Below are 19402 nucleotides of genomic sequence, written 5' to 3'. Positions count from 1 at the left end.
AGAGTACATGGTTGATGAGATGCTGGTCGCTGATGAGATGCCGGAGCCCATCCCTCTGATCGATCTTAGCCGGCTGACGGAAGCCGACGAGGCCGACAAGGTCCGAGCGGCTCTACAGACCTGGGGCCTCTTCCTGGTGAGTGTGTGCACCCTTAATTAGTTTCTAGCTAAAATTATTCAATTTTTGCTGAGTTTTTTGTCCAGGCAAGAGGCAACCAACCATGGAATCGAGGAGTCCCTTATGGATGCCATGATGAGTGCGTCGCGAGACTTCTTCAGGCAACCGTCCGAAGAAAAGCAGAAATACAGCAACCTGATAAACGGCAAGCACTTTGAGATGGAAGGCTATGGAAATGACAAAGTAGTGACCACCCAGGATCAGAGCCTGAGCATTTGAGAGTGGAGCCAGAAGACGAGAGGAATTTCGCCAAGTGGCCCACTCACCCGGAATCATTCAGGTTAATTACCTACTCCTTTATCCTCCGTTTCAAAATGTAAGGTGTATTAATTCTGGAGTCATTCTTTCTACATACAGGGATTTGCTACATGAGTATGCATAGAAAAACCAAGAGAACAAGAGACCTTATATTGCGATCAATAGCCAAGCTCCTCGACCTTGATGAGGATTACTTCGTCAACCAAATATCAAATAAGGCTATTGGGTTTGCTAGATTCAACTACTACCCTCCATGTCCTAGACCTGACCTAGTTTTGGGCAGGAGGCCTCACACTGATGGTGGTCTCCTTACCGTACTTTTGGTCGACCACGACGTCGGTGCTTGCAAGTTGAGAGAGGCGGGAAATGGTACAATGTTCCAGCCAAGCCTTATACTCCCTCTGTTCCTAAATATAAGTCTTTTTAGAGATTCCACTACAAACTACATACGGATGTATATAGACATATTTTAATGTGTAGATTCACTCATTTTGCTCTATATGTAGTCCATAATGAAATCTCTTAAAAGACTTATATTTAGGAACAGAGGGAGTACGTTGGTGATTAACGTAGCAGACTGCATGGAGGTATATATGAAGCTAACTAAGCACCTGCTCTCTTGAATAATATATCTACAATCAACAGTGTTGTATATCATATATATTTTCTGAATCCTAGAATGTCCCTATGTTATATATCTTTTGTATGTAAATAAATATTTGATGCCTGCAGATAATGACCAACGGAATCTTTAGGAGCCCGCTTCACAGGGTGGTGACGAATGCCGACAAGGAGAGGCTTTCACTAGCCAGGTTTTATGCTGTGGATGCGGAAACGGTGCTGGAGCCGGCGCCTAGTTTGCTGGATGAACCGACCACCAAGATATGGGAAAATCAAGGCCAAGGCTTTCGTTTCTTTTTCTCGACTGAAAACTTCTTAGTTGGGCTCTTTGAATGTTAGTTATTCGTACGTCAAGTGAAGAGATTCATCAAGACCCTGAAATAAAAATAAAAGTTCAAAGTTTTAATTCGTTTATTTACAGAGTTTTATCAGGGATTGCCTATATAAGGATAATAAATTAAGAGATGGTTTATGTTCTGTGAGTGAGGGTTTTATCTGTAATATAATCGCCTTCTTCAATTCAATGCTTAGCTAACAACCAGATTGTTTGGTGCTGCTGTATTGTGTGTGTTTTCTAACTTGTATGTATTTGTCTTGAGTTCAAAAGAATGTTTGGGAAAAGTATTTGATAGTATCTACATAATTTTGTGCGGGTAATATATACATTTGATTACGTGGATGTTGTTGTTGTTTGTGAAAAAAAAATCTCATCTTCTGTTTTTAGAGAAAAATAGACTCGTTCAACTATTTGGTGAGCTCAAGAAAATCTATCTGAATTCTTTCATACAGTAACATCGTCTACTTGAAGATTGAGCGATTCTGAATTTTATTGCCAGAATTTCAGTGCACGAAGACCGTGGAACTCACCACCAACTATCGTGATACTCAATGGACAAAGATCGAGTGATTCTTGTCTTGTGATGAACCAGGAGTCCCAGAAAAAAACTGCATGCATTCGGTCGCTCGAAACAGTGCAACTACTAAGTTTGTCAAACTGCATGCGATGAGGGGTCCTGTACTAGTTATCAAAACATTGAACAATTTGTAGTGTTATTATTGGGCCTAGCCCACTTACTGTTTACCATAATCCTTCGGAAATCTCATAGGTCCATATGGCCCATTCATGCATGACAAGTGGGGTAAGGAAGTTTAGTCTTAACCCCATTAATGGAAAATTGCTCATATATTCTACACATAGTAGAAAAGATCTCCATGATAATTTCATGAACACAAGTGATCTTCACCATTCCATTTTGTTTTGATACTTGTTAGACTCGTGAAAACGAATATATCAATGATCTTCACAATTTTTGTGGTCCTTGGACTCTATTCATTTTGTATTTCTTGATGAAAGTCTTCTTTTTCGTCATAAACAATTCATGCATCACTATTTATTTTCTAATAGAGTACAATATGGTAAGCGTGATAAAGTTTCTCTGCAAAAGGTACAAACATTATTTTGCATTGATTGATAAGATAATTGTGCTGATAAGTAAACCAACAAGCTTACAAAAATATAACATTACACCACAAATAGATACCACACTTCTTCCTTATTGCCACAACATAGAAACATGGAAGACATACAGGGTGTGACGCAACACCCAGGGACGTACTAGGTTGAAACGGGTGAACGCACGTAAACCCCGAGCGCCTCCACGTATTTACCAGCGCACACAAAGAAACCCACGATGTTCTTATTGTCCTGCACAGGAACACTGAAAGTGGTGCTCTGTGTTTCTCCGAAGGGACCGTACGTGCGGACATTTGTGGTAATGGTGAGGGATGCTATAGCATTATATTCGACATTATCTTCTGCGAAGACACCAACTGTCCCAGAGACTTCCTTAACGATCTCTGAAGCGGCAAGCTCGATCTGTATGCAAGAGAAGAGATCATCAAGTTAATAGAATTGCATGTAGGAATCACATTACAAGTGCTTACATATGAAAAAAATATCAGTTAAACGGATGAACCCACCGTGTCTTTGTTATCCCCACGTGGGCCACCCCACGGGCCAACGTTATATGGTTCACCAGCTTTGTCAATGAAGGAAAATGCAAGTGAATCAATGACAACACCGTGGCGGATGGTGATGCGCTCTAGACGTTGCGGTGTCGTGGGGATGTCGAGTAAGTCCGCACTTATTTTACCCCAAGGGCCGATCTTGGCGATGACGCTCCCGTCACCTAGAGAAAGCTGGTCGGACTCGGGTGTTGTTAAAACAAGCTAGAGAATGGACATACTAGAGTAGCTAGGTAGGCGCGGCCTAGCAACACACCAGAGGTCTTAAGAAGGAGAGGCACATAGCACGAACATGAAGCTCGATCCTAGCGTTTCTCTCGGATTGTTGGGTCTTCTTGAAGGCGATGACACCTTGTGCATATTACAACCTCTCCGGTCCCACCAACGATTGCCCATTCACCGTTGTGGGCAGTGCCTTGAAAGTCCCCCATCACCTTGAAACTAGAACCTGTAAACCTATTCCAAGTATATAGACATAGTTGACGCGATTTCAAGATGAAGTATTTTCTTTACGGTGTTTGAATTGCATAAACCCTATTATGGCTCCAGTGCAAACTTAATCAATGCGGTAAAATTTCAAAGAGAGATAGTTAAGCAAGACAAAAATAATAATTCACCTCTGATCGACGAAGACCATGTTGAAACATATGAACCAGTTCTCTTTGGCCATGCTAGCCCCGAGGTGCAAACCTTGAGCGTGCGCGACAAGGTTTGCATTGTGGCCAGGACCATCGTACACGGTCCAGTCATTAGCAGCGAGGATTCCGAAACACTTGGGGCGCTTTGACTCAACTATGACTGCCTGGTTAGCATCTGGGCTTTTCTGGACGTTCTGGTAGGCGTACAAGTGGAGAAGAAGCTCCTTGTGCTGGATCATCTCATGGCCAGCTGGAGCGGATTGGAAGTAGGAAGGGTTTGCCCCCTTGGCAGCAGGCGTCGTGGTGGTGGTCTCCAAGGTGAAAGACTGAGGCGACATTGTGGCTTATTAGCTAGGATTATGTGTGTGTTGTGTGCGTGTGTAGTAGTTGTAACTTGGTACCATGGATGGATGGGAAAGAGCCTATTTATAGATGTTCAACACAAGTGGTTGATACGTGCTTCTCAAATTTAATCACCGACTAAGCATGTGCACTCATGAATCACGCTCGTACGTTTCTAATACTTTTTCTATTTTATATTAGTTGTCGTTTAAATGGATGTATCTAGCACTGAAATACGTCTAGATGCATCCGTTTCAGTGAAAACTAATATGAAACAGAGGGAGCAGTACATTATGACTGGAAATGACACTGGTGCACGTACATTACTATATTGTATTGATGACGCCATCAGGCATGACATCACTAAGTGGTCGATGCATGCATATTTATATGCACTCTGAGAGCTTTAATTATTAATCAATGTGCCAACGACCCAAACAGTGTGAACAATATACACGAGATAAAGCTCAGATCCGATTGCTCATCGAGCAACTAATAATTAAGTCCATAAATATCACCCGCTCACCTCCGCATCAAAGACCATAACTAATACTCGTCGACCTTCAGGGTTCCTTTGATTCAATGGAATTCCATAGGTTTTTCTTTTTGAGCAGTTGATTCCTAAGAACTTTGATCTTTTATTTAGAGGATGGAAATTTTTGGGATTTATTTTCATTTTGAAAGAAAATTTTCATCCACTCAAAGATTTTAGTAGAATTCCCGTGTTTTCATGTGCTATCAAACACTCTTCCATCTAAATTCCGGTTTTTCTTTCTTTCTTTCTACAAAATACAAGAGGACATGGCACTCTATTTTTGTGTCTTGAGAATCATGCGAATCAAAAAACCTTCAAATTGTTCAGTAATATCGCATGTATATATCTGAATGCGGACCATCTAATTAAGATAACACCCACCCACCTCAAACTGTCCCTGATAAGTGTTCAATGGGCTGGGGCCGGATGACTGAAAAACACTAAATGAGCCACCGCATCCCTACCCATACTTGATGGTACAAAATGGCACCACCAATTAAGTATCATCAATTTTTGTTACTACTACCCTCATCGTTCTCCAGCATTCCTTCATGATATTTTTAACTTTGCAAATCCATGGTAGGATTACTAGCTTAATTTAGTCGGCTGGTTTTAAGAGTGGTATATTGTTTTCAGGTGTATATACTAAGTAAGACTCTAAGAGCTAGAGCACTGAGTTTGGACACAACCAATGAGAATAACAGACGCTGTGACTTGAAAGTTTCATTGTTCACGTTTCTTGCAATTGTTCATCATTTTTTAATTTTGGAACGAAATAAGCTGCCTGTCACATACAAACTTATGTTTGCATTGGTGTCCATAAAAATATGGTGAGACAAGGGGCAGCTGATGGCCAACAGTGGCATCTTGAGAGACCAGCGAACCCCATCACGTCTCTCCTCCGAGTGACCGAGGGGGGCTAACCCTAGCCACTGGGGCAAGGCAATCTCATCTAACCTCCTCCCCTCAGGCCCTCACCGCCACCGGCGCGTGCTGCCGGGCTCTCTCTTCCACGCTCAACTCAAGGCAGCGGTTTGGGCGATGGCGTGGTGCTAGTCTATGGCACACGGAGCCTGACCGAGCTCGAGTGCTTGTATGGTGGGTTGCGGAGGGTTGGGCTGGGCGGGGCCCTGGTGTGTGGTGTTGGCGACTGGCTAGGCCTCGCCCCAGATCTGGTTCTGGCTTGACACTTACTCAACAGAAGTACTCTCATGATATTCTTCGACGGGCTGGTATGCTACAGTGCAAGGCGGCTACTACACCTATGTCCTCTACTGACAGACTCTCTACTCTCGATGGTTCTCTTCTCTCCGCTGATGAGGCTACTGAGTATGACAGTATTGTTGATGTCTTGCAGTACTTGACCATCACCCGTCCTGATGTCTCTTATGCTGTCAACCATGTCTATCAGTTTCTTCATGCACCTCGAGATTCTCAGTGGACTGCGGTTAAGCGCATCTTGCCATAGGAGCGGATCCTAGTGGGCAGGATCGAGCGGCCGGAGCATAGCAGCATGCAGCGGCGGTGTGATATGTCTCCATTGTATCTATAATTTTTATTGTTTCATGCTATTATATTATCAATCTTAAATACTTTATATGCATTAACCTAGCGCCTAGTGGCGGCTGCTGTTTTCTGCCTTTTTGGTTTTTCATAAAATCAGTACCAAACAGAGTCCAAACGATATGAAACTTTTTGACAATTTTTTTCTGAACATAAGACACCCTAGAAGTTTTGGGAGGAGACCAGACATGAAACGAGAAGATGGCAAGGCAACATGGCGCGCCCTGCTACCTTGTGGGCCCCATGTGGCTCCGCCTGACCTATTTCCACTTATATAAATTCTCAAATATGGGGAAACCCCCTAAAGAGCCCCCCGAAACACCTTTTCTGGCGCCGTCTTGTTACATCTTTTCAACTCATGTAATGAGATCTTGTCCGCTCAATCTCCGACAATCCAGTCTCCCCCCCTCACACACACACATAATCAAGAGGTGGAGCAATTTGTATGAACTAGCCACCAAAGTCAAATATGAAAATCAACAACTCTGTCGGTTCCATGATTTCAACGAGAAAATCCTACACTAGAAGCAAAGTATAAGAAATTGGTGCATAGCAAAAAATCGAACTATTGTACCATGGCATAAATCCGCCCCCCCCTCCCAAAAATCCTACTTGACCCCTCCCCCTGTTGAACCCTAAACATAGCGCCCGAAGAGGGGGGAAACACCGAATGATGACCATCACGGAAGAAGAATGTATGCTTGTTCTTTTCTGTCGGAGTGCTCATCAGAGGTCGCCACAATCATACGTTCTTCGCCATGGCCGCCACAGAGAAGAAGTCGATGCATCAAGAGAGAGAAAGGGAGACTAGGGGGCAAAGAGTGCGAGGGGGAGGGAAGCTGACTCAGCGTTTCAGGTCTCGCCCCACTCCACATCCGCCATCCCTGTTTGGGAAGACCTCAAGGGCTCTAACGACCTGGATATGGAGGTGGATCATACGAAAACAAGGTTTATTTCAGACTTCACTCGGTAAATGGAAATCAATCACATATATATACCTTGGAAAAGGGGAAATTAACCGCGTGCATACACTGAAAAAAGAAAGAAAATCAATCAATCAATCACGTATTCCAAATCTGATGGTAATCATGGAAACACGGGACGCGCACCTAGCCGCCGCCTCCAAGAACCCTAGCTTTCTGCCTCCCACCGGCGCCGGCGCCGGTCTATCCCGTCTCCGGTGCCCGTATGGTCATGGAGGCGGAGTAGATCTCGGTCCTTGCCGGTGGGAGGGCTCCGTTTTTAGATCTTTTTTCGAGCTTTGTTAGGGTTTGTGTCCTGCTCAGGAAGGCGAGACGGTGGCGGCTCCCTGAAGATGGAATAAAGGTCTCTCCGCCTAGCCCCCGTTCCGGTGGTTCGTCTTGCATTGTCGGTGGGCGTGTAGAGTTGTGTCTCCGGCGGATCTGTCTTTGGTGGATTTGCTCGGATCTGTTCGTCGTTCGTCTTCGTTCGTGTGTTTTCAGGTTGGATCCTTTTGATCTACACTCTTCATCCACGGCGGTTGCTGTTCTGGTGCGTTGGTTCTACGGGGCCTTAGCACGACGACTTCCCGACTGTCTACTACAACAAGGTTTGCCCGGCTCCGGCAAGGGAGGGGCGATGACAGCGGCGCGCCTTCGGCTCGCTTCAGTGCTTGTAGTCATCGCTAGGTGGTCTACGGATCTGGATGTAATTTTTATTATTTCTAGTTTTCGTTGTACTACCATGATTGAAGATGAATAGATTGGAAGTTTTTTCCGCAAAAAAAATATATATTGTACTATATGATGGCATGGGGACGTAATAAGCAATTTAAGGAAGGGAACTGGAATATACTTACCACGTAAGTAAATCAAAATTAAAATGGAAGGAATCGATCCATGAGCAAAGACAGCTCCAACAACGCGGTTCCGGATTGATCGGCCAACCAAAACTGATCGTCCGGAAAATCATCATCAAAATTCAAACGATCTCCCCCGCAATCTCCTCCTTTTAAAACCCCCCACAATTCAGATCCATCTCCACGATCTCCTTGCCATCCAGGGAGCTGCGAGCTGGACGTTGAACTAGCCATGGACATGGAGGGCCTACCGCCGGCCGCTGCTATGGCCACGGAACAACCACTTTGGGCCTCGACCCGCAACCGCAAGCAAACGCCCGTCGTCAAGTCGCCGGTGAAGAGGAAGAGATCGAAAAAAGCGCAGGCGCAGCAGCCCGCACCCAAGGCCGTCGGCGACAGCGACTCTGTGTTGGTCGGAGAGCCATTTCCCGCCGAGGAGGCGCACGGCAGGTGGCCCAATCGATACAAGCGCCAACGCGGCCCAAAGAGGAGGTAACTCATGCGTCCTATATGTTCTTGTACATATACATCTGTCACTTCATTCTATATATGTGCTGAAGATGAACAACGTTCGTTCACGCAATCCCATGATGGAGAGAACAGTGAAGGTGGGAGCGTACACGCGGACCACACCGAAGGCAGCGAGGACAAATATGGCGATGGCGGTGGGGATGAGCCTCACCGAGATGTCAACCCTGCGGACCTTCGTCTGATCAACCAGCTTCAGCTGGACTTGGAGAAAGCCCAGGCTGAGCTGAGGACTCAAGGAGGTATATTTGTTTTTGTCAACCGAATGAACCATCAATTCTTTTCTTTCATCTTTGAACCGAGTGACTCCACTCGAATAGAAGTGCGTGGTGAGAATCGTCGACTCCAAGCGCGACTCAACAATGTTGTTTCTTTAGATACTACGAAGAAGGCGCTCGAAGACAAGGACAAGGCACTTGCTGATGCGAGGGAGAAGAATGGCAAACTTGAAGAGGAGAACTCGAAACTCAAGAAGAAGATGGCCGAGTGGGCGAAGGCGCTCGAAGACAAGGACAAGGCACTTGCTGATGCGAGGGAGAAGAATGGCAAACTTGAAGAGGAGAACTCGAAACTCAAGAAGAAGATGGCCGAGTGGGCGAAGAAAATAAGAGAATTGAAGGACACTACCAAGTACTTGAAGGACACTACCAAAGAGATGTCCGACATGCTTGATGGTAATTCCTCTCCGTCGAGTGTCTTCTTTTGAACTCAAGAATTCCGAGTGATGCGATCAATTTTGTCTTCTTTGCAGTCGAGCAAAACCTGGACCTCTCCAAGTAGTGGACGTCTCGAAGGAGTCAAGGTACACCACAGAACTCATGTTGATCTGTACGTATATTTTTCTTCTGAATATATGTTCATTTAATTGATCCCTCCCACTTCCATGTCATGTCATCCTGGGAATAGGGGATTACGTGGTTTGTATGTTTTGGTTCTTGGATATTGCTTCGTTGTGGCTGTTTTGCTTGGCTAGCACACAAAGCTCTTTTTGTGCCAAGCTGTTTGCTTGAGATACATCGTGATTGACTGATTGAGTTATTGGTTCATTCTTGTAGGCGTGTGGAAATTATGATGGATATTGCCTTTCATGGAAAATAAGGTTCCGACCGGCGAGAAAGCCACATATAACCTCAAAAACACTTGGTTCCTGCCGTATTTGTTATCTCATGTTTTATCTCCCTACGTGCTTTAGTTCCTTACCCGCACTGCTTATTCTGAATTGCAACCAGGGACGCTTACCGGCAAATATGACCATGTGTATTCAGATTTCTGTGGCAACAAGCGTTCTCTACTTATTTGTTTTTTCAGTTAGCTTTTGCATTGACCGATGTTTAATGATGTGAAGATGTTAGCAATATATATCTTCAGGGGACTAAAATGTGAGTAGACTTTTCTATTCTAGATCTCAAAAGAAAAAGAGAAGCTCAAAAGAAATAGATAGATGCAATTGAAATAATTATTTTGTTGTACGTACTGCATCAAACCCTGCTCCTCCTCCTCCTCCAAGAAAGAAAGTTAGGGTTTGTGCCTCTCGCCGGCGCCGGCGCAGGTCCGCCTCGTCTCCGGTGGCCCTAGGGCCATGGAGGCGCGGTGGATCCTTGCAAGGCCGGCGGGAGGGCTCCGTTTTTAGTCGTTTTTTTCAATCTTGTTAGGGTTTGTGTCCTACTCAGGAAGGCGAGACGGCGGCGGCTCCCTGAAGATGGAATAAAGGTCTCGCCGCCTAGCCCCCGTTCCGGCGGTGCGTCTAGCATCGTTGGTGGGCGTGTGGAGGTGTGTCTCCGGCAGATCTATCTTTGGTGGATTTGCTCGGATCTCGTCGTTGTTCGTCTACGTTCGTGTGTCTTCGGTTTGGATCCTTCCGATCTACGTTATTTTTCATCGGCAACGGTTGCTGTTCTGGGGTGCTGGTCCTATGGGGCCTTAGCACGACGACTTCCCGACTGTCTACTACAATAAGTTGTGCCCGGCTCCGGCAATGGAGGGGCGATGATGGCGGCGCGCCTTCGGCTCGCTTCGGTGCTTGTAGTCGTCGCTAGGTGGTCTACGAATCTGGATGTAATTTTTATTTCTGGTATTCGTTGTACTGCCATGATCGAAGATGAATAGATTGGAAGTTTTTCTGCAAAATAGATGCAATTGAAATAATGAAGAACACAAAAGAACCAGTATTTTTCTCTAAGGAAAATAAGAAACAATCTTTTTTTTACTTCCAAATGCGAGTCCATGTCTCAACACACAATGGATACATTTGTTGGGTATATGAAAGAAACTCGGACGTTATATATCACTAGGAAAATTGCCCGTGCATTGCAACGGGAAATACATTATGAAAATATAAGGGAAAACAACTAAAAAATGCAAGGGAAAATACACAAGTGATGTTTTATGACCCACATTATTAAATAAGAATTGTGCTTTCAACCATTATCTTTCATATATTTTAATTATTTTTCTATGCATTGCAACATATTTATGGTTCAATAACATACCTTTAGGACCCTCATGCACATCAGGTAACATTGTTTACCTTTTATACAATTAAATCACCCTTCTTCTTTTTTCTTATTCTTCATTGGTCCACCCACGATCAGCATCTCTCTCATCTAAGCTGCTATCTCTGTAAAAAGCAATCAACATGAAAGTATGTGAGCCTGTCCATAATTAATGATCTTCAGCCATTCTTTGAACTTCACAATCTACACATTTTCGTATTTCACAATGTGCTAAGTTCATAATCAAAAGAAATAATCCATTTCTGACATTGATCCAATGACAAGTAGACATCTTACTTATTTGTTTTTTACATTGGCTAGCAAATATAGTTTTTTTTCTACCACATCATTAGCAATACTTGTTGGTGGTAATCTGTCATGCATCATCATCATCATACTTGTTGGTGGTAATATGTTTCTATGGTCACTACTCAAGTAGAACAAGTACTTAAGGCTCAAAATGACTTGCTTAATGAATTGAATGATAATTCTGTTAGATTTGTTACTAGAGGTGGTAAAATGACTCAGGAACCTTTGTATCCTGAGGGCCGTCCTAAGAGAATTGAGCAAGATTCTCAGAAAATAATGCCGATGCACCTAGTCATCCTGGTAATAGGAAGAAAAAAAGATGATAGGAACTTGCATGCTAGTAAACCTGTTGCTGTTACACCTGAGAACCCAAATGACATATCTATTTCTGACGCTGAGACACAATCTGGTGATGAACATGAACCTAGTGACACTATTAATAATGATGTTCATGTTGATGCTCAACCTAGTAATGATAATGATGTGGAGATTGAACCTTCTGTTGATCTTGATAACCCACAACCTAAGAATAAAAGATATGATAAGAGTGATTTTGTTGCTAGGAAGCATGGTAAAGAAAGAGAACAATGGGTTCAGAAACCCATGCCCTTCCCTCCCAAACCATCCAAGAAAAAGGATGATGAGGAATTTGAGCGCTTTGTTGAAATGATTAGACCTATCTTTTTACAAATGCGTTTGACTGATATGCTTAAAAAGTCTCCTTATGCTAAATACATGAAAGATATTGTGACTAATAAAAGAAAGATACCTGATATTGAGATTTCCACCATGCTTGCTAATTACACTTTTAAGGGTGAGACTCCTAAGAAACTAGGTGATCCTGGGGTGCCCACTATACCTTGCTCCATTAAAGGAAATTATGTTAGAACTGCTTTATGTGATCTTGGAGCCGGTGTTAGTGTTATGCCTCTCTCTTTATATCGTAGACTTGAATTGGATAAGTTAACACCTACTGAAATTTCTTTGCAAATGGCCGACAAATCAACTGCTTTACCTATCGGCATTTGCGAGGATGTGCTTGTTGTGGTTGCGAACGTTACTATCTTAACAGACTTTGTTGTTCTTGATATTCCCGAGGATGATGCCATGGCAGTCATCCTTGGAAGACCCTTTTTAAACACTGTAGGGGCTGTTATTGATTGCAACAAAGGCAATGTCACTTTCCATGTCAATGGTAATGAGCACACGGTGCACTTTTCGAAGAAACAATATCGAGTTCATTGCATTAATTCTATTGAAAAATCTTCATCCATTATTATTGGAGGCTTTGAATTCCCCATACCTACTGTCAAGGAGATATGATATACTTATTGTTGGGGATATGCATATCCCCGTTGAGGTAACCTAGTGATTTTTCGAAAATTCTCCGGTTTTATGTGATTCGAAAAAAGTTCGTCAAGGAGACTTGATCAACCTCGTTGATGGATTTCTTTTGATGAACATGAGACGGATGAATTTAGAAGTCACAACTTTATGTTTCCAACTTTTACTTTTTGTTATTTAGAAGAAAGATAATAAAAATATCACTGTTTTCCTGTTTTCTGTATTATCCGTCCAATAAAAAAATGACCTGAAAATAAAAGTTCTCCAAATGCCCTGAAATTCAAGTATGATTTTTTCTGGAATATTTAAGAATTTCTGAGATATAAAACATGTCAGGGGGATGCACCAGTGGGTCACGAGCCCAGAAGGCGCGCCCACCCCCTGGGCGCGCCTGGCAGGCTCGTGGGTCCTACGTGCGCCCCTCCACTTATTCTAGCACCCATCTCCTTCGTCTACCTCCAGAAAAAATTCCCCCACAGTTCAAACCCGTGTTCTTGCTCATTTTGCTGCATTTTTCGATCTCCTTGTGCAAAGCCCCATTCACCAAACTGTTTCGGGGATTTGTTCGTTGGTATGTGACTCCTCCGTTGGTCTAATTAGTTTTCGTTCTAGTGCTTTATTCATTGCATAATATTGCTGCCTTGGTGACCCTGTTCTTGAGCTTTGCATGTTAATTTTAATTGGCCCCAAGTAGTTTTGATGCGTGATATGGCCTCTAGGCACTTTGTGAAAAGACACACAAATGCTTGTTTTCCTGTTATCTAAAGTAAGCCATACATATGAGGTTGAAACTTTCTTGCTGATGCTTGTGTTTGCCTACAGCGGAGCCAAGGTGATTCGTCGCCTCTGTCTGGAACGTGTATTTTACCCGAGAGGAAAACTCTACCTCCACAAATGCAGAAAAAAGTTGATGAGAAAGTCAAGGAAATTCGGTCTGAATTTCCTATCTATGTGGGAGAAATGACCACAACTTTCATGTATTTAGCAGAGGTAAGGTTCATGTGTGGCAGAGGTAAGGTTCTATTAGTGTTCATGCATGTTAATTCCTATCTATGTTTCATGTGTGGCAGAGGTAAGGTTCTATTAGTGTTCTCCTGATCTTTAGCCTTACCTCTGCCTCTGCCACACATGAAACATGCCTCTGTATGGCGTTACATTCATATAGTCTGCACTTCTCCAAGAATGAAACTGATTCATGTCTTCTTATATTCTTATGTAAAGCACTTACACAAAAACAATGTGATGTCCCTTTCAAATGAGGAAAAAATAAGACAAAAAAAGTGTAAATGACCCTTTTAGACGATTGTCAGGTTTATTTTACTTTGTTATGTTTCCACTCTTTTTGCAACTGCGCATTGAGGGACTTTCTTACTCCCTTAATTTGAAGGTATAACAAAATGAGTGAAGTTTTCCCTCGAAAAAATGAGTGAAGTTTTTGTTAGTCCCTCATCATTTCATTGAGGCTTTAAATTATTTTCATTCTTTTATTTCAGGACTAGAGGTAATTAAAACTTCATCTGAGGAAGCAATCTACAAAGTCAAGTGGAGCAATAGCGTCCAAGCAGTCTTGTTGCTATGTTCTTGCTTTTGCTGTACACAAAGAGGCCGGGACTGAGCAAGGGCGCTGGAGATATTGTGTCAATAGTGGGCATCTTGATGCAGTTGTGCTTGTCGAGGTTGAGGTCAGAAAAATGATTATATCTTTTCCCTATGCATTATTACTGAAAAATATTTCCATACATAGAAATATACTGCATTTCTGGGCATCTAGAAATCTTATTGCTGGTAGATATCATTGCTGTCTGAAATTAAAATTTCCTAGAACATGTGACCATGAGGCTCCAAGATAAAAATAAAATGAAAGTGGATGTTATTATATTATTCAAGGTGGATGATATTAGAAATTTCCCGTTTTATTAGTTGTCGAAGGTGAAGCCGCATGGGTGATGTAGCCGGTGGCTGTAGTGCGGAGTTACAATATATGTTGTATATTACTTTTCTTCTTCTAGGATTGCTGGTCTATTTTGAAAAATGAAATTAGTTATTATAAATCTATTTTGATCAATGAAATGAATATATGTTTGTGTACATCTTGTTCCCGTGCACGACTCGTAGTTGTAAACTTATGCATTTGAGGCTATTAAAGGGAGGCAATTGACGTGCATGTCAAGAGGAGTTATTCTGTGGCAACCCACAGGTATTTAGCTAGATCATCTTAGTCGGATACTAATATCTATTATTATTGTCTTCACCCAGTTCTTGTTTTGGTGCCTTAAAAAATCATCTTAATCAGATACTGATATCACTTATGCAAGAGTCATGTTTGATCATTAAAAGAAATGGCCACGGATCCCCACGGACGCCGCAGACGCCGCCGAACAAAGCAGGATGTGGTCCGTTGCACTGATTGGAGGAGACCGTGCCGGCCGTGCCCTGTTTGGAGGACGGACACAGGTATTAATCTGTTATAGTATGCATGGGCCTCGAAGAACCGAGCAAAGCATCCCATTCATTTCAGTCATTGCATGCGTTTGCTCTGCAGGTTCACCGCCATGGCTATGAGAGGACGCATTTGTGTTCAGTTGTTCGGGCAGAGGAGGCACTTTGTTAAAGCATCAAGTGAATTGAAATGTGCAAATGCTCTTGGTGCCCATTAGTTCTGTCCGCGAGGAAGAAATCATTTTCTTCTTCATAGCTGAGAAACCGGTAAAGAAATTATGTGTCAGGAGCAAGAATCTTTTTCGATGAAAGCTGCTACCTTTCATATATAAATTGCGTTCCTTTTCAAGAAAGAAATCCATAGCCTTGAATCAATAGATATACATAAGTTTTATGCTGATGTTATCTACAATAAGAGTACTTGAAATTGATAGAGTTGCCATTAGATTTTCCGAGAAGAGGCAGACATTATATCACCTGTCCGTTTAATCTTTCTCTGTTTATTATGTTGCTTCTCTTTTTTTGTCTTATTCTTATTCCAATCATTGCATTAGGATTCATTGCCAATTTATTCGGTCTTTATTCAATTTGGATGGTGCTGAACTATTTTTGTGGTACCTGGTACCTTTCATGATCAAGAAGAGCTCACATGTGACTAAATAGACATGGTGTATTGTTTAAGCATGCATACTTGGCCTCTTTGGACTATTAATAGAAGCTTGTGTCTACTTATTTTAGCTTAACGTAGGTTTTGGCACCAAGAAACACTTGCAAATGTATGTCTTCTGGATATAAGTATCTGCTCTAGAAGATAAATATAGATAGCCGTCATAATAACTAGGGATATAAATATTTGCACTAGAAGATAAATATTTATAGCGGTCACAATAATTGAATCTGTTGTGTACTACAATATTTTATTCAGAAGAAGACATGATTATATGTTTTTATGTAGTTTTATTATCTGAGTCGAACTTTCTTAATTTGTAAAAAGATAGTTGTAATTGATTGAAGAAGCGTGTTAGCTGAGAACCGAGGATCCGAGATGTGTGGTAGCTGAGACATGCATTGTTCTCGGTTATTTAAGCACCGTCAGTAGCATAATTAGGTATTCACAGTCTTTTTTTGGGCTGTACGGGCCTGTTTCTTTTGTTTTATAGCTACGGCCCAGCTGTCTTCTATGTGTTTTGGTTTTTTGTACGTGTTCACTTTTTTGGCAGTCTCCTATTTGGCACGAGCAACATGGTGCATACCCCCCTCCCCTCCCTGAGCCCACTGCATACAGAAATTTCGAATATTTTTTAATTCATGATTTTTTTCAAATCAGTCAACATTTTTTAAATTTGGGCTGAACATTTTTCGAATTTCAAATTTGTTTATAGAATTGGAAAAATATTCACCATATTTTTGAAGTTGCGAAATTTTTCTTAATTCATGAAATTTTAACAAATTCGTGAATACTTTTTGAAATGGCGTACATGTTTTTTGGAACTCATCAACAAGTTTTTTTTGCATAGGCGAACACTTTTGTTTAATTCGTGAATACATTTTGAAATTAAGAAACAGTTTGTGATGAATTTTTTTTGAATTCATCAATATTTTTTGAATCAATGAACATTTTTTCAAAATTTACGAAATATATTTTTCTAAATCCCAAGCATTTTCTTGAATATTGTCATAAATTCAAGGACATTTTTTGTATACTGAAACTTTTACTTTTGAATCATGTGCATTTTTTTGAATTGATGAACATAGAAAAAATCAATTCATGAATACCAAGTGTGTGTGTGTGTGCGCGCGCGCGCGCGATATGTGAGGAGATGCATGCCCTATATATTTGGTCTTTTGTACATGTTGCGAACATTCTTTTAGGAATTTTCTAAGTTGCACTCCCTATATATGTGAGGAGATGCACTCCCAAAATGTTCACCACATTTTTGAAGTTGCGAACGTTTTCTAAATTCATGAACTTTTTACAAGTTAGAGAATATTTTTTGAAACTGCGTACATGTTTTTTTGAACTCATCAACAAGTTTACTTTTTTGCGTAGGCAAATATTTCTTGAAATTTGTGAAAAACTTTTGAAACTCAGAAACATTTTTTTGTGACGAACATTTTTGAATTCATCAATACTTTTGTTGTAGACACAACGTTTTAGTTTTTAATCATGAACATTTTGTGAATCGATGAACGATTTTTTAAATAAAAAGTCATGGATATTTTAAAATTGACGCATTCTAACATATAAGGAGGCTGGCCGACCCGCCCATTAGAGGGCTCCCTCGATTTCGCATCGTTCTGCCCGTTCGATGGCCTCTGATCTGGTCAACGGCTCGTGTGGCCCGTTCGATTTTGACTGTGTTTGACCCAGCAATCCTGCGTGGAATCCATCTTTAGCGTTGTTGTGTATAGCTCTCAACCTTTTTTCCAAAGAATCAGAGCCAATGACCTTCAGAAGGTTTGGATAGTAAAGCGTTAGCTCATCTGGACATAACTCTTGCCTGCAGAAGGGCCAAAATAGGCAAATTTAACAATTATACCTCATTGAATAATCTTCAGATTTGCACCTCTCCTTTTGCATCAGTATGAGAGAATTGCATCAGTATGAAAGAAGAGGAGAGAAGGAGCTAGCATACCTGCAGAAGGGCCCGTGAGGCTGCAACGTCAGGGCATCTCCAGCCGTTCGGCCCCCCAGGGCGCCTAAATAGAGCGGCCTGGGGGCGTGCCGGCGCTAGTTCGGCCTCTGGGGGCGACCTAGCTCCCAGTCACGCCCCGACGCGCTGGCCCCAGGATGCGGGAAATTTAAACTTGGTCGTTCCCGCTCTCAAAAGACGCCGCAAATCCGGCGATCGGACGTAGTCTGGCATTACAAAAAACAGATTGCCGCCGCCGCAAGTTCGCCTGCGCAACGCTTCACTCGGCGGGCTCGGCTCCAGGCGTTGGCGGTGTCGGAGCTGCTTCGGTGCTGGGCTGCGTCGGCGCGGCTTCGGCACTGCTGGGCGGCGATGTAGAGGCGTCGTTCAGGCTTGGCGTCCGTGTGGTCGTGGGCGTCGTCGGTGTCGTCGGCGTTGCCGTCGGGAGCTCGTTCAGGATGAGGCCGCGCTGCACCAGGCACCACGCCTTGAGCTTCTCGTCGTTGCTCTGGAGCATGTCCACCCCGCCCATCAGAAAAGCCATGTCGGTGTTCCTCTTCTTCACGGCGACGTTCGTCCGGAGCAGATCGAGCTTGATGGCGTTGTTCTTCATTAGCGACGACCACCGCGCCTCGGTTTTCTCTTCGCGTAGGACGGCCCGGGCCTGGGCGTCAGCGAGGCAATGCTCGATGGACTCCTGCACTCGCGCGGTTGCCGCGTCGGCGTTTTTCCCCTTCTTTGCCAATTTGTGGCCGTCCGGCCGCCCCTCTGACGCGCCCGGAGTTGTCGCGTCCGGCTTGTATGTCTCCTTGGCCTTGTCGAGGGCACGTCGGGCTTCCATGGCGGCGCCCTCGGCTTCCTCTGCTTCGGCTGGGCCACGGCGCCAGTCGCGGTTGCCGCCGCGCGCGGCATGGCGTACTTCTTCGGCGGCATGGCGGCGACTGGAAGGCGAGCGGGAGGGGGAGGGGGTTTGGCGGGAGAAAGGGAGAGAATGGCGGGAGGAAGGCGAGCGAGCGGGAGAGATGCGAGGGAAAAGCATCAAGAAACGGCGGGAAAAGGCCCTCGGGTCACCTCCAGGGCGGGCCCACGCGCCTTTTTCGCTTGTGCCGGCTCCCCAAGCGCCCCCAGGGCGCCGGGTTCGGCCTGGGTCCGCCGGCACCAGTTTTGGCCCGAGCCGGCAACAAACGGGCTTCTGGGGGCACGACTGGGGCCTTTTTTTGGCGCTGGCGCGGCAATTTCTCCGTTTGAGCTGAAGCCTTATGCCCCTTGGATTATGAGATTCCTCAGAACAAGGTCTTCACTCAACTACAAAGCTGATTTTCAGAATCACCTCAGCTACTTGCCCTCGATTGAAGTCCTCAAGCGGACATATTCCTCAGCTAATGAGAAGGGCAAAGCACCAGCTGTTATTGATGAAGGCATTCGTCCATTGGATGGTCAGTTTCGCAAAGCTGCATCTTATTCCATCAATGATGACTCTACCACTCATGATTCTACTTCCAATGCATCCAAGCCAAATCCTCAAGCCACTGCTCCTCGTGTGATGACTGACCGTGAGCTGCTTCTTAGTCTTTGCCAGAATGTGGATCGAAACCACAAATGGGTTAAGCGTCAGTTTGGTTCTATTCTTCACAATATAACTGCCACACATAATGTAGTGAAGAAAAACAATTACTAC

General features: G+C 43.5%; 1 protein-coding gene and 2 pseudogenes across 1 annotated transcript; 2 read left to right on the top strand and 1 right to left on the bottom strand.

The window, feature by feature from the left end:
- The first annotated feature begins 222 nt into the window (after positions 1 to 222).
- Positions 223 to 824, top strand: LOC123083683 (2-oxoglutarate-dependent dioxygenase 11-like; annotated as a pseudogene).
- A 1683-nt stretch (positions 825 to 2507) lies between these two features.
- Positions 2508 to 4104, bottom strand: LOC123083682 (uncharacterized; annotated as a pseudogene).
- Positions 4105 to 8181: 4077 nt separating this feature from the next.
- LOC123083681 (uveal autoantigen with coiled-coil domains and ankyrin repeats-like) lies at positions 8182 to 9760 on the top strand. Its single transcript, XM_044505648.1, has 4 exons — positions 8182 to 8749; positions 8885 to 9181; positions 9259 to 9309; positions 9563 to 9760. The coding sequence occupies exons 1-3, from the start codon at positions 8479 to 8481 to the stop codon at positions 9285 to 9287; spliced, it is 597 nt and encodes a 198-aa protein (XP_044361583.1). The 5' UTR covers positions 8182 to 8478; the 3' UTR covers positions 9288 to 9309; positions 9563 to 9760.
- The last annotated feature ends 9642 nt before the right edge of the window (positions 9761 to 19402 follow it).

Source organism: Triticum aestivum, chromosome 4A, assembly GCF_018294505.1.
Source record: "Triticum aestivum cultivar Chinese Spring chromosome 4A, IWGSC CS RefSeq v2.1, whole genome shotgun sequence".
Taxonomy (NCBI): Eukaryota; Viridiplantae; Streptophyta; class Magnoliopsida; order Poales; family Poaceae; genus Triticum; species Triticum aestivum.
The sequence above is the reverse complement of the archived record's forward strand: the minus strand, read 5'-3'. Positions and strand labels throughout refer to the sequence as shown.